Source organism: Acomys russatus, chromosome 13 (assembly GCF_903995435.1).
Source record: "Acomys russatus chromosome 13, mAcoRus1.1, whole genome shotgun sequence".
Lineage (NCBI taxonomy): Eukaryota > Metazoa > Chordata > Mammalia > Rodentia > Muridae > Acomys > Acomys russatus.
In genome coordinates, this window is record NC_067149.1 from 2452781 (window position 1) to 2467660 (window position 14880).

Sequence of the window (14880 nt, forward strand, 5' to 3'; positions counted from 1 at the left end):
CTCAGGTGTCTCTCTCTCTCCTCCTGCTGCCTGCCAATCCAGATGTAGAACCCGTGGCTCCTTCTCCAGCATCATGTCTGCTTGTGCAACCCCGTGCTTCCTGCTATGACAATTATGGGCTAAGCCAGCCCTAATGAAATGCTTTTTGTTATAAAAGTTGCCATGGCCATGGTGTCTCTTCACAGCAATAGAAACACAAACTGAAATGGGGAAGGATGCTAGCCTTGTCTTCCATTAACGCCATGCAAGCCATTCATGCGTTTGCTCTTATCAAATGACAGCTGCAGAAGGCAGTATGGGTTAGGAAGAGCTGTGAAGGAAGAATCAGGTGAGCCATGGTGATGTCACATGTTCCCTGAGTGCTCTCTGCCTGATATTTTGAAGCACTGAATCCAGAACTTGCTAAGTTTTCTGGTCCAGCTAGTCAGTTTGCCCCAGGGATACCCTGTCACCACCTCCCAATCGCTGGGATAACAGGCAGGCTGCTACACCCATCTGGCTCTTATTCAGGTATTGGTGTGTATCGAGGACGTTCCCTACTAAGTCTGCAGCCCTCTTGTGCACTCATCTCCGTTGGTGTGCTTGTGGCACACTGGCCAGCACACAACTGTCCACTGAGTGGTTCTGGTCACTTTGCTCTACCTTGAAATTCTTCTGGTAGGATTTGTACTGAAAGGCACGTTTCTGAAGGTCATCCAGGACAGACTGCAGATCACTCAACATTAGCTTTATTTTCTCCTGGTCAGCAGTAACATCCAAAATCTGTGGGTCCTGTAAAGTCAACGTGGGTTCTGATTAGTCAGGTTTACTTGTTCAAGATTATGTGAGCCAATAAACGTGTTTCCAAAAACGCATTTTCCCTAATTCTCTTTTCTCTCTGACTCCTAGACACTGTACTAAAAATGATTGTGTTTTTTTCTAAACATTATATATCAGCACAGTAAGAAATAGAAAACTGTAGAAAAAACATTAAATAGGAACATAACACTGTTTTAAAACAGAAAGGGGCTAGCATGATTGCTCAGTGGACGAAGGCAGACTCTTAATGACTTGGGTTTGGTCCCTGGGATTCACACAGTGAAGGGAAGGCACAAGATGTCTTCCGACCTGCATATGTGAGTGCCCTGGCTCATGCATGCCCCTCTCCCCCTTCATGGCTCATGCGTGCCCCTCCCCCCATCATGGCTCATGCGTACCCCTCCCCCCATCATGGCTCATGCGTGCCCCTCCCCCCTTCACGGCTCATGCGTGCCCCTCCCCCCTTCACGGCTCATGCGTGCCCCTCCTCCCTTCACGGCTCATGCGTGCCCCTCACCCCTTCACGGCTCATGCGTGCCCCTCCTCCCCATCATGGCTCATACGTGCCCCTCCCCCCATCATGGCTCATGCGTGCCTCTCCCCCCATCATGGCTCATGAGTGCCCCTCCCCCCATCATGGCTCATGTGTGCCCCTCCCCCCATCATGGCTCATGCGTGCCTCTCCCCCCATCATGGCTCATGAGTGCCCCTCCCCCCATCATGGCTCATGTGTGCCCCTCCCCCTTCATGGCTCATGCATGCCCCTCCCCCCTTCATGATAGAAACAGAACCTCATACAGTCTCCTTCATTTCCTACTTGGAAACAAACAAGACTTCAGCTGTGGAGATGTGAATGTGACAGAGGAGAGAAGGCTGTGATACAGAGAAAAATTCCTTTTGAAAATAAGGCAATGAAAACGCTTTGAGTTAAGAGAGACAGCAAGGCAAGTCAGATTCTTCTAGTATTTTTTCACAGAATACTTCTGATACCTGTAGTGAGAATTTTGCAATTGTGGTTTCTTTTTTTAAAAAAGGCAAAGAAATGTTACGGGAATTTGTTTTTTTCTTAATCTCTGGTGCGGGGGGTGGGGTGGGGGTGGGAGTGGGGGGAGGCGCTAAGAGGCCACTTAAACAGCAGCTGACTACAGTTTGCCTCCTGCTCTGACAGGGGTGTGATTTTGCCAGGCGCTGAGTGTGTGATGTTTGGAATTCTGGGAACTTTTCAGAGGATATATAAATGCTAGGGATCAGTGAGGTGGAGATGCTGTTGGTGACTGGTTGGTAGTTGGCTGCTGTTGGATATTATTTGTCACGTAGTTGTGTGCAAAGAAACAAGAAGAAATTAGATATCCCAATATTGAATGAAATTTGCCTCAAGGAACTCCAGGCCCCTAGGCAGCAGGAATCAGTCTAATGATAACATCAGCCTGCCCCTTCTCTCTACCCTGTTTTTCCTTTACCATCTAGTGTTAGGGGCTACTAAAGGTGGAGGAGGATGGAAGAGGAAAAAAAAAAAAAAAAAAAAGGAACCTACAAAGTAGCAAACACTGGCTACAGGTACCAGGTGTGACTTCCCCTCCCAGCAAACCGAGCTGCTGCACGGCAGCCCCCAGCCCAGCTGAGCACCCTTCAGCTCATTTGCTATCTATCTAGAGACACCTGGACGCCACAGGCAGAGGGCTCCCTCCCTCCCGAGGCTGCTCTTCTTCTCAAGCAAACTGCAAAGCCCAGATGGCTTTGCCTGTGCTTCTAAGTGAGGTTCCCACAACTCCTCCTTAGGGTTAGTTAATTTATCGGCGTCGTCCCCGGAACTTGGGGAGATATTTGTACTTCAGCTGTCATAATGGAGACAGATGAAGAGACACAGAGTGAGACCTGGGAAACGGAGTACAAAGCCTCGCACCTCCCTTGGCCATTACTTTTCAGGTGTTTGGCTATCATGAAACTTTGTAAACCTAGGCCTTTGGGGTTTGTCTTTAGAATTTATTATGTAAACACACTTGGTGCATAAATTATTGCACTGAAGCATGCCTAGATAAAAACAGTATGATCTAGGGCTAATAGAATGAACCCACAGGCCTGTTTAGAACCTTCTTAACCTCTATACATAAATACATAATATGGTACAATATGTATATGTGTAATCACAAGGAAGAAAAGAGAAAATAGGAATACGTAAACTAAGGCATATATCTTAAGGCAAATATCTGTCTGACATCTGGGGACAAAGTTGAACAAAGTAGAAACTTCCAATTGGGTTTGACAGCATCTGAGGAAATGAGAAAATCTAAGAACTTACAGTCATTACTTAGGGGCTAGCTAATCCATCTCCTGCCCAGTGTGGCCTTGCATTAAAATGGCAGTGTGCCCTAGATTAGAAAACGCCAATGGAATTGTCATGGCAGAAGCTTCTTATGTGGGCACCGGTGCCTTTGTCATGACTGGGATGGACCTGGCTCTCTCAGGCAGTTATTGGCTAATGGAACTTCCTGTTTCCTTAAGCACCATGCTAGTTCCTATTGCTATAAGCCATCAGTTTTGCCAGATCCCACAGCCCCAATAATGCATGACTTTCTCAATATGGCCTTCTAACATCTGGCTTACAGTCACCACTGGTTATCACATTTAGGTTTTCCTCCCCGACGTGCCCCCATCAGTGTGAGTGTGTATGTTTGTGTGTGGGTGGGGTGCGGTGTCTTGATAGCAAATGGTCTTATTTGTGCAGTAAATTATAGATGATAGTTCTTTGCCCAAGAGTGAGAGGGAATCTATTTACCCCCCCCCCCCGGAAGATGGACTGGTTAGTGATACCCACAGTTACACGTGAGGCATGTGCTAGCATTTTGTCCTTTTGATAGTGACTCTCGCTTTGGTGATCTGCAGTGCACAGGAATTGCCAGCTATGGTCACCAATGAAAACAACTGCCTGTGCCTGAGTCCTGGCTCCACCTCTTTGTGACCCTGGGCGACGTCCCCGCATATCTTACTTTCTTTTCTGTGAAATGTGAAAAAACTTACACGTGTTCTGAAAAGTAAGCCAAGCACACACAAGCACATGTAGAGTGGCTTCTAGAAGCATGCTTTTCCTTTTCTAAAATGCTTTAGATAATGTCTGTCAACTGTGGAATGGATGCTTAACACGTGTGAGGCGATAAAACACTATACAGCAATAAACATACATTAGCTGCATCCACACACAGTGCTACGAATACAAGAAAGCACTGCATGATTCTAAGACATCGGGACCCAGGGCGATAGCTGACTTTGGGGGTAAAGAAAGGGTTACCTTGAGAACTCAGGGACACTGGTAATGCAATAGTTCTTGATAGAAGAACACGAATGTGTTCACTTCCTGATAATTCACCGAAGCTTATAATTACTATAGTCATTTACATCTGGTCTATTTGGAAATTTTTTTCTAAAAGCCTCAATATAAATGTAACAACAATAGCAAGTTATTAGAACCATGTTTGCCTAACAGTTTGCATATGGTGTTAGCTGGTTTTAATGTCTCCATGTTAATACAAATGAATATTGTAGCTGTTAATGCACTATGTTCATTTCAGGGTATCTAGATAAATATGTTTTATTAATCTTCTATTGGTGAGCACTTGTGCTATTTTCAAAATTCTGTTATGGTTTTACAATTCTTAGGCTAAGATTTAGCCAATGATAATAAAACAATGAGTCATTAAAAATTATGCTCCCAGGAACATTTTAGTTAAGAATCATCTAGATGTGCAGTCTAATTTATGAAGCTTTTCCATAATCTCTATCCCTCTTTATCAGTTTATATTATGCCTGATATTAAGGGGGAATATGCCAATATCCTCAACAAATTTTACACTGTAACATCAGCTACAAAATGAGTTAGCAAGCAGTAAATACACTGATTTCAAAATACTAAATACCAGCCAGGAGGACAAGAACTGAATGTTAAACACAGACTTGGCTTACAGTGCCCTAGACCTTCATTCAGTACATTAAAAGAGAGATTCGGAAACGCCTAAGTTTTAAATAGCAGCTTAAAGAATTGTTTAGAATAAAAGAAGAAAAAAAAACTTGTTGAAATAAAATCTAGTTTCTAAATAACTTGAAGAACAATTTCAAAGTTCTCATCACAAAACAACAAGTATGTAATGTGATGGATAGATTAACTAGCTTAATATAATCTATAACATATACATAACGATTGATGCACACTGTAAGCCCATGTTTTTTTTAATTTGCCAATCCGACCCGAATGCTGGAAACTGGATGGATTATTTGAGACGATCTGCTCACCTGTGCTAGCAGCTTGACTTCATTCACTTCGTTGTTGAGATCTTCAAGATCGCGCCCCAGGTGCAGACAAAACTGCTTAATGCTGGTTTCTCGGTCACCCACTGACTTGTCGATGGCGTTCCGCACGGCATTGATGGACGGCTTCATCGTGGCGAAAACAGCGAAGTCTTCAGGAGGTGTGGGCACCTGATACTGTTCAATGAGCCTGTACATCTGAACCACGATGTTCCCTTCCTCCTCCAGGCTTTCAATCTAAACAATAACAAACAAACAAAAACATCGCTCATGAGCTCTGGTGACCCCCTCCGCCCCCCCCCCCGCCCACTCCCCGGGATTTGATCGCTTCGCCTTGGCGGGGAGGCCTGGCGGCGCACAGAGGAGAGAGAAGTAGGCTATCCAGATGAGACCTGATAGGCTGTGGCCATATGGTGGGAAAGGAGGTGCCCTTCTGTCAGAGGTCTAGGGGAGGGGAACAGGGCAGAAGAGGGAGAGAGGGAGGGTGGGAATGGGAAGATACAAGTGAAGGGATAACATTCGGGATGCAATCTGAATAAATAATAATAAATTAAAATTTAAAAGAAAAAATAGGCCATGAAACACAGTGGAGCAGTAGTGTTTTCTAATAGGAGATGCCTCTATGAATTACGAACGTCAACGTGTTAATGGTCAACTTATGAGTGCATTTGGCATGGCCATCTAGCTAGCTGAAGCTAGCATTGCTACACTACGGGTACTTGGGCGATTGAACCAGGAGGTACATGGCCAGAGCTGACTGCAGTCGTAGAAAGTAAAATCAGCCTTTCTCTCCCCATTTTCAGTTCTTTGCTGCATTAAACAGTGTGACCTGGCTTCTAAGACCATATATGCTGTGATTGCTTGCATCTGAGTGTCAGGGGCCACATACGGAGCAGCAGTCGCCTGAAGTGTGGACAAGCCACATTCCTGTGTCACAGGTCCAGAACCCAGATCTACGGTGATGCTTCACTATAATTCACGAAACTATTTTACTGCATCCCAAATAGCTACTCAGCAACTTTGATAGTTTACTTTCAGTGGACAGTGCATTTCCCGTGTTCTCTAATTTTCTGGGAACAAATGGTTCTGCAATTTGAAGAAAATTCCTCACTCCCAGCTTTACCACAGCGTAATAGAAGCTGCCAAGTTCTCTGTCAGGACCTGGAGACCCCAGCTCCCACGGACCTTGAGCACAGCTAAGAGGAGTTAGCCGTAAGTGTGATGCCCGCTGTCTGCTTTTGTGTGGACACTGACTGCAGGGAGGCTGGTGGAGAAGGGGTCTCCGCCTGTAGCTTGATGGACAACAGCCTTGGGAAGAGCATTCCCACGGGCTGTTTTGCCCCTTCCAGAGCTTCTGATTTATGAGACCTAGGGAGGGGCCCAAGGATGTGCCTTTCCGAGGAACAGCCAGGTTCTGCCTGCTGGAGGTCCGGCCCCTTTGGGAAGCTTCTGGAGACAAGAGACGCTTTTGTTTCCTCATGTCTCCATGCCTCATCCTTTTATCTATCCATAGTGTCTGGAAAAGCCCAGACAAACTTAGAATACATTTACACTTGTGTGTGTGTGTGTGTGTGTGTGTGTGTGTGTGTGTGTGTGCATACATGCATGTAGGTACCATCCAGAAGCTGGTGTCCGGATCCTCTGGGGTTGGAGTTACAGGCAGTCATGAGCTGTTTGATGTGATCGGAAGCGAATTCAGTTCCTCTGGAAGAGCAGCCATGCCTCTTAACTTTAGAGTCACCTCTCCAGCACTGGTTTTCCACTTTCTAAGTTACTCCTATGAGCTTGGCTGGCTTTCAACAAAGTATCCAGCACCTGAAGCTAGTTATAGACAGATACACTTCTCTCTACATGAAAAATCAGGCCTATTTCTTTTGGTGGCTGGCTAGACTTACACCTGCCCTTGGGGAGCTGCTGGTGGCTGTGTTTGCCACTACAGCATGTCTGTTGGAGGAAGGGACTGGAAATGACCCCCAAAGAGAAGCAGAGAGGCCAGATGGGAGGGAGCGCTGTGGCTCTCTTGTTCTGCCCCTGAGAGGATTCTGAACCTGGTCACACATGTGATGGAAGAGGAGAGTTTCCACGAAACAGCTCTGAACCTTTAAGGACTCCATTTTTGCCTAGAGTAGGTCACATTAAAGTCTGGCTCTTCGTCCCAACACAACAGTGCACATGCAAGGGTAAATCTTTGACATCTTTCCTCATCAATGGGTGCAGCAAGTCTGAGTCAAAAAACACAACTACCCGCCTCTTTGCGAAGGGGTTGTTCTCCAAATAAACAAGGATGCTGCTTCTGCAGGCATGTGAAGGAGGCTTTACTGTTAGCTCTGTTAATAACACAGAGCTACCTTTTACTCTGTGACACTTCTTCAAAGTCTGATGTCGTAGAAAGTGATTTATAGCTACTTCAAAGCCAAACTGAGAGTAATGAGTTTAGGGAAAAAAATTAATTACTGGAGCCAAATGTTATATTGCTGTCACCAGGAAGAGCCTAGCAGGGGGAAATCGAGTTTCCAGGGAAAAAGCAAGCAAGAGAGGTACACACAGGAGATGGACACACACACACACACACACAGACACACACAGACACAGACATAGACAGGCAGAGAGAGAGAGAGGCTATCTCTGCTTATGTTAGTTGCTCCCCCAGTCTCCCCCGCACCCCCACCGCCGCCGCTTTTAATAGAAAAACCTGAGCTGTTGTGCAGGTGTAGGGCTAAAGGATTTCCACCCCATGATAACCTACATCCACATTACCACTTACTGCAAGATTAGGACTACACTACATTTGAGAATATTGGTTTTGTGGTCAAAGACACCCTGATTTTGATCCCAGCCTTACTACATGCAAGTTCCATGACCTTGGATAATGCCTACTTTAGTTTGTTTCCTCAGATGTAGTATTTGTGAGGATTCTAAGTGTGAGGTCCGTAAGAACTCCATGCGAGGCCTGCTGAGTGATTAGAACTGGGTAAAGGTTAGTGGCTGTTGACACACGGCACCATTTACCATGCCCGAGAGGGTGTCTGATATTTAGGCAACTGTTTCCTGACACCGGATCTCTTATTTCGTCCTGTCATGCAGCTTCCCTTACTACTACGTGGCCTGAGACACTGAGTCATCAGAGATCAGCCAACCTACCCGCTCCTGAATCTCGTCAAGGAACACTAAGCTGTTAACATATTCTATGGTGGTAGTTGGAGCGAACTCGAGTTTGTACTCTGCATCTTGTGCCTCTGAGATGATGGCATCCACTTTCTTCTTGCTCAAACGGGGAAGCATACTATTTAGCACCTAAGAAACAGAAAAGAAGATGAAAACAACTGAGTACTTTTGCTTTCTTACATATTTGAAGAAGTCTTGGCAGGTGTTTGGGAAACAGCAGTGTGCGAAGACAACCTCTCACTGACTAGCTATGGATCGGGTGAAACCAAGGCAAGGCCAGATTTTGACAGTTGTTCAAAGCACACAGTTTATGGGATGATTTGCTCAATGCTCTGACAGCACTCAAGGGATGCCTTCTGCTCCTCTGTCCTACACAGTGGACATTAGGCTCCCCTCAGCACCAGGCCCCAGTCCACTCTTTTCCTATTTGGTAGCAGCCATATGGTTTGGACGAAATGATCTCTTCAGGAATAAAGATAAAGTTTGGCTGATCCCAGGGTGAATATGAACAAGTTTTATGTGGTCAGTGCCCTAGGAGGCCAGGAAAAAGCCCTTGATCCCCTACGATGTTACTGTCAAAAAATACTTATATGCCTTTTTTTTTCTGAGACAGAGTTTCTCTGTGTAGCCCTGGCTGTTCTGGACTTGCTTTGTAGACCAGGATGGCTTCCAACTCAGATCCACCTGCCTCTGCCTTCCTGAGTGCTGAGATTACAGGCATGTCCCACTGCACCTGGCTGCCTACTCTTATTATCATTTTAATTATGGTGTTGGCAAATATTTCATACATTAAAAAGAAATACATTGCCAGGAGTTAACTTATCTTAATGTAAATGTACCCAGCCTACCTCAAAGAAGATGAGGAGCATCAAAAAGCCTCCTTATGGAGATGGCTTCAAATGTGGCAAACTAGCCACTGGACAAAATGTCCTCGTTTCTGCCACTGACAGAATTCTGCCTAAAAATGAGCAAGTTTAGATGCAGGCAGAGTCGACAGCCAAATTCTGCCAAGACAGGGTAAGCAAGTCTTTAATAGTTCCTGCCTCACAAATATGTCTGTCAGATATACTGGGTTAGAAGACTAAAGATGATGCTCCAATGTTACAGAGAGTTTTGCATGAATGTTCAGGCAATAAACTGTCTCTGTCATCCTCTCATTTTGCTGCTAACCTGCACTTCCTGTTTACTCAGGTAATTAATTTTATTCCTTCTTAAGTCTCTGATGGGGTTGAAGACCAGACAGTTTAGTTTTACAGTTAAGCTAAGCTGTTTAGGGGTTAAGATGTTTTTAGGTCTAGATAGATATTTTAAGTTGGTGATAATGAGATATTAATTTACGTTCAGAATTTTAGACACACCTAGATAGGAAAGATGTTTTCTTCAAGGCTGCCAAATACAAATAGTCAAAACACTATGAATGTAACATTTATATAATTCCTGATTGTTTCATGGTTCTTCTTGCTGTAGGTAATTTATTGTATATATGTGTAATAATATAATGTATATGTAAAATATTTAGTAAAAAATTGTAATAATAAAAAAGAAATACATTGATCTTTGTGTATTGCAAATGTTGAACTTACCATAATAATGGTGATCCTTCATTCACATATGTGTGTGCGCGTGCGCACACACACACACATGCATGCACACATACACACACGAACACACACATAAGTGAATCCTTTTTTATCTCACAGTTACCTCCAAGCACCGCAGTGGCGATGGGATTAGCTTTTCTTTCAGCTGCTTGGTGTCAATGAGCAGCAGGCCTACGTTTCTGGTGGGTCTCAGGGCTACTGAGTCCTTGTGCTGTTTGTGATACTTTTCCAGCTGGGTACTGAAGAATTTGACATCTACAGAAAACAAGATGCATAAATCATATAACCGTTCGCACTAGATTTTAACAGCCTACAGTGCATTAAAACCCACCCGAGCCTGAAGGGCAGTCATTAAGCAGCAAACAACAGATGTGACGCTGGCAAGGATGTGACTGAGTGGGAGCCCTCACTCCCTGCTGGTGGGAATGTAAACTAAGCCAGTCACAGGGTAGCCAGGCCAAGGTCATATACACCTACCATATATAAACTAATATATATACCATCCTTAATTTTTAAGATTACAAATTGAGCCCCACCTCTCCTTGGTGAATAGCTGAAGGATTCCAGGCAGCACATCACAGAGACATTCTCACTCAATGTTACTAATCTACTAAGTTACGGAACAACCTAGCTGTCTGGCAGCGGAAGTGGATAAAGAAAAGGAGATTGATGTACATACTGATGGAATTTTTTTCCAGCTGTAAAGAATGAAGCTATGCCACTTGAAGGAAAATGACTAAAAGTCATCATACTAAGCAAACTAAGCCAGCCTCTGAAAGACAAATATCATGTGTCTTATGTGGCCTGCAGACTTTGTGTAGATGCAAAGTCATATGTGTGTATATGACATGAAAGTAGAAAGGAAACTGTTCAGAGAGACAAAGGAGAGTAGCGAGGGGGGGTAGGGCAGATAGGGGAGGGGGAAATGGGAGGGTGGGAAAGAGTAGTGACAGGGGGTAGGGTAGATAGGGGAGGGGGAAATGGGAGGGTGGGAAAGAGTAGTGACAGGGGGTAGGGTAGATAGTGGAGGGGGTAACGGGAGGGTGGAGGAGAGTAGTGAGGGAGGGTAGGGTAGATGGGGAGGGGCAATGGGAGGGTGGGGGAGAATAGTGAGGGAGGTAGAGTAGATAGGGCAGGGGGCAATGAGAGGGTGGGGGAGAGTAGTGAGGGGGGTGGGGTAAATAGTGGAGGGGGCAATGAGAGGGTGGGGGAGAGTAGTGAGGGGGGTGGGGTAAATAGTGGAGGGGGCAATGGGAGGGTGGGGGAGAGTAGTGAGGAGGGGTAGGGTAGATAGGGCAGGGGGCAATCGGAGGGCAGGGCATGGAGGATATTTTCTCATTGTCCAGTGTTTCCTAGTTTGAAAAGTATTTATGCTATTGTAAACATAAGCATACTACGATTACAATGAACATACACAATGAAAATTTAAGATTAATAAATTTATGCTATTGCCGTACTTAGGATGCTTTATGTAATTCTAAAATGTTAATTTGTGATGCTTAAGAATACGCATTTCTCCACTATTTTCTGATGTCAACATCATGTCTTTGGGCTCTCATAAGGATATATTGAGTGAGATTAACTTTGGGCGCGCCTCTTGTTATACCTTACACTTCAGAGTCAATGTGTTTCTCACAAATTGAAGGTATATTGACAGTTCTAGAAATCGTTTTTTTTTTCTTTGTTTCTTTAATTTTGAGAGTATAATACTTACAAAATTTCCCCCTTCTCTTTCCTGCCTCTAAACCTTCCAATATACTCCTCTTTGCTCTCTTTGAAATTCATGGCTTTTTTTTTTTCATTAATTGTTGTTACATACATATGCATATTTATTGCTAAATATAATCTGCTCGGGCTGTGTAATGTTACTTGTATTATTTTCAGGGCTGACCAATTGGTTTTGGAAAACCAATTGGTTGTGCTCTTCCCTGGGGAGACGATTGCAGTCTCAGCATTCCTTAGTTGCCTGTGGCTCTGTGTGCAGGGTTGAGGCCTTACAGGCTCCCCATCCGCCTTGGCGTGCTAGTTGCCTGTGGCTCTGTGTGCAGGGTTGAGGCCTCACGGGCTCCCCATCCACCTTGGCATGTTAGTTGCCTGTGGCTCTGCATGCAGGGTTGAGGTCTCACGGGCTCCCCATCCACCTTGGCGTGTGTTAGTTGCCTGTGGCTCTGTGTGCAGGGTTGAGGCTTCACGGTCTCCTCGTCCACCTTGGCGTGTGTTAGTTGCCTGTGTCTCTGTGTGCAGGGTTGAGGCCTCACGGGCTCCCCATCCACCTTGGCGTGTGTTAGTTGCCTGTGGCTCTGTGTGCAGGGTTGAGGCGTCACGGGCTCCCCATCAACCTTGGCTTGTGTTAGTTGCCTGTGGCTCTGTGTGCAGGGTTGAGGCCTCACGGGCTCCCCAGCTACCTTGGCGTGTGAGTTGCCTGTGGCTCTGTGTGCAGGGTTGAGGCCTCATGGGCTTCCCAGCTACCTTGGCGTGTTAGTTGCCTGTGGCTCTGTGTGCAGGGTTGAGGCCCCACGGGCTTCCCATCCACCTTGGCATGTTAGTGTCCTGTGGCTCTGTGTGCAGGGTTGAGGCCTCATGGGCTCCCCATCCACCTTGGCGTGTTAGTTGCCTGTGGCTCTGTGTGCAGGGTTGAGGCCCCACGGGCTTCCCATCCACCTTGGCGTGTTAGTGTCCTGTGGCTCTGTGTGCAGGGTTGAGGCCCCACGGGCTTCCCATCCACCTTGGCGTGTTAGTTGCCTGTGGCTCTGTGTGCAGGGTTGAGGCTTCACGGGCTCCCCAGCTACCTTGGCTTCTTAGTTGTGCTTGTTCAGCTTATGTTTAAGTTGTCAAGTTGGTGAGACTTTGTGGATGTAGCGTCCAATGTTTTATTGTTTATTGTTATTACAAATATTTTTATTGGTTCTTTGAGAATGTCACAGAATGCATTTTGGTCGTTGTTACTTTACCCCACTCCTCCTACAGCTGAATCCTGTCGTCATACTCCCGTCCCGCTCCACCTGTGTCCTTTACCGCATGACTCCAGTTTGTGCGGCCCCTTTCCTCCTGGGTGTGGAACCATCTGCTACAGCTTAGTTAACTTGCTGGGCCAAACCTTTTCTAACCCACTGGGATCACTGAAAAGGTAAGTACTCTTGAGTAGTTATTATTATTATTATTATTATTATTATTATTATTATTATTATTAGTTTTTGAGGCAGCATCTTACTCTGTAGCTGAGGCTGGCCTAGAACTCACAAACTTCCTGCCTGAGCCTCCTAAATATTACAATTTCAGGCATGTACCATCATGCCTGGTTTCAATGTATTTTTTTTACCATGTTGTTGATAAAAAAACATTCTTTATAATACAGTTGTAACTCTACAGTCCTAGGCTTGTCTTTCAGTACCTTGTATCTTCTAGTGTTTCTGAAAACTTAGCTACCTTATATGAGCTCGCTGATTACACTGTTTTTTTGGATTAGCCCTACTTTGTGTTCTAGTGCCAGGCTCTGTGATGTTATTGCCACCATGACGCTGTGCCATGGAGTACAAGGCATCACATCCTTGAAATCCTTCGACTCATTCCAGTACAAAAACCCATCATGTCATGCGACAGTGTAGCCAAAGGGCAGTGAAAATGGGCTTGCCTAGTTATTTTGTTTTTGTAATGAGCATGTAAGAGCAATGTCAATTGCTCAGTGTAGAAAACCATAATAAGTGTGTTATGAAGTGATAAGGACAGCTGTAGCCAGCTGAGCTAGTAAACATGAGTGACGGATAGTAATAGATAAGCAGACCTGAGTGTGTGATGTGATAAAGAGTAAACAAACTCGGTGAAAAGTATATAAACCGTGGTCGAAAGCCATTCAGTATCTCGCTTCCACCATGGCCGCATAAATCCCGACTGCCCGGAACGAGATCCACCGAACAGACCGAGACTCTGCCTGAATACCCGAACACGAATGACGGCTCAAGCTCCAAGGACCCTACTGCTGTAACCAGAAGTCGCAGCTCTGGACCTGTCGTCGCCGACACGACTCTCCATCAGGTCGTATAACCCTGATTAGGAATGTTAGATGCTACTCCTATTAGAATAGTTATGAATGCTTGAGTATAAGATAGAATAGTATGGAATGGTATCATTATATGATTTTGGCCATTTGTGTTTTTGGACTGATTTGGTGTTGTTTTTGTGTAGTGGTGACTGATACTCTTGAACCCGTTTATGTTAATAAACTTAGCAACTGCAAAACCACTGATCAGTCTCAGATTGAGTTCATTCGGGATCCTGAGTGCGAAGTACTCAGTGCTCACGACAGTTTTTAATGTGGAGCCCCATTTGGCATCATTAACAATCTAGTACTCGTTGAAAAGAGGTGTCTTGCTCCTCAGAGTCTTGAAAGTAAAGGCATGTAAGAAGCAGGCGCACTGCCTGCCATCCCCCTCCGTCTGCAGACGACTGGGTGTGGCTGTGCACCTGAGGCCTCACTGGCCCCCTTGCCTGGTCTAGAAGCAGTTCTATCACGAAGTGTTCAACATGCCCTATCTCATCCTTCACCCCTCCCTTCTAGAGCCTCTCCAGAGGTCCTGGGTCCATCAATAAACACAGTTACAGTCAAGAAAGAGGAGGAGGAGGAAGAAGAAGAGGAGGAAGAAGAGGAGGAGGAAGAGGAGGAGGAGGAGGAAGAGGAGGAGGAGGTGGAGGTGGTGGCACAACGCTTACTTTTTTGCACAAGATAAATCTTACAAATAAGAAAGCCATAGGCTGAGGATGCAGCTCAGTGTGTACATGGGTCCTAAGTTTAATCCCTGTGAATTGGATGATCTAAATTACTAAAATGGTTATTTGGAATAGGTGTACTTTGTGTTAAAAAAATTAATAAAATAAAAACCAGATTTTTTTGAAAATAAAACTGCTATAAAGCCAGTTCATAAATTTTAAAAAATCTAACGTGCTTCATGCTTTGGAAAAAGCATCCTGTGAACTGTGCTTAATTCCTTTACCACTCAAGAACTCCCTTTTCTGGAAGTTC

The 14880-nt window shown here is 45.1% G+C and overlaps 1 protein-coding gene across 1 annotated transcript in view; it reads right to left on the reverse strand.

Annotated features, from left to right (window-relative positions):
- The window catches only part of Dnah6 (dynein axonemal heavy chain 6), a 201769-nt gene that overhangs the window by 156275 nt on the left and 30614 nt on the right, over positions 1-14880 (reverse strand). The window contains exons 12-15 of the mRNA XM_051154749.1: positions 9967-10118; positions 8239-8391; positions 5083-5334; positions 643-771 (exon numbers count right to left, since the gene is read on the reverse strand). Of these exons, the coding sequence (XP_051010706.1) occupies positions 643-771; positions 5083-5334; positions 8239-8391; positions 9967-10118 (686 nt within the window). The remainder of the gene's footprint in view (positions 1-642; positions 772-5082; positions 5335-8238; positions 8392-9966; positions 10119-14880) is intronic.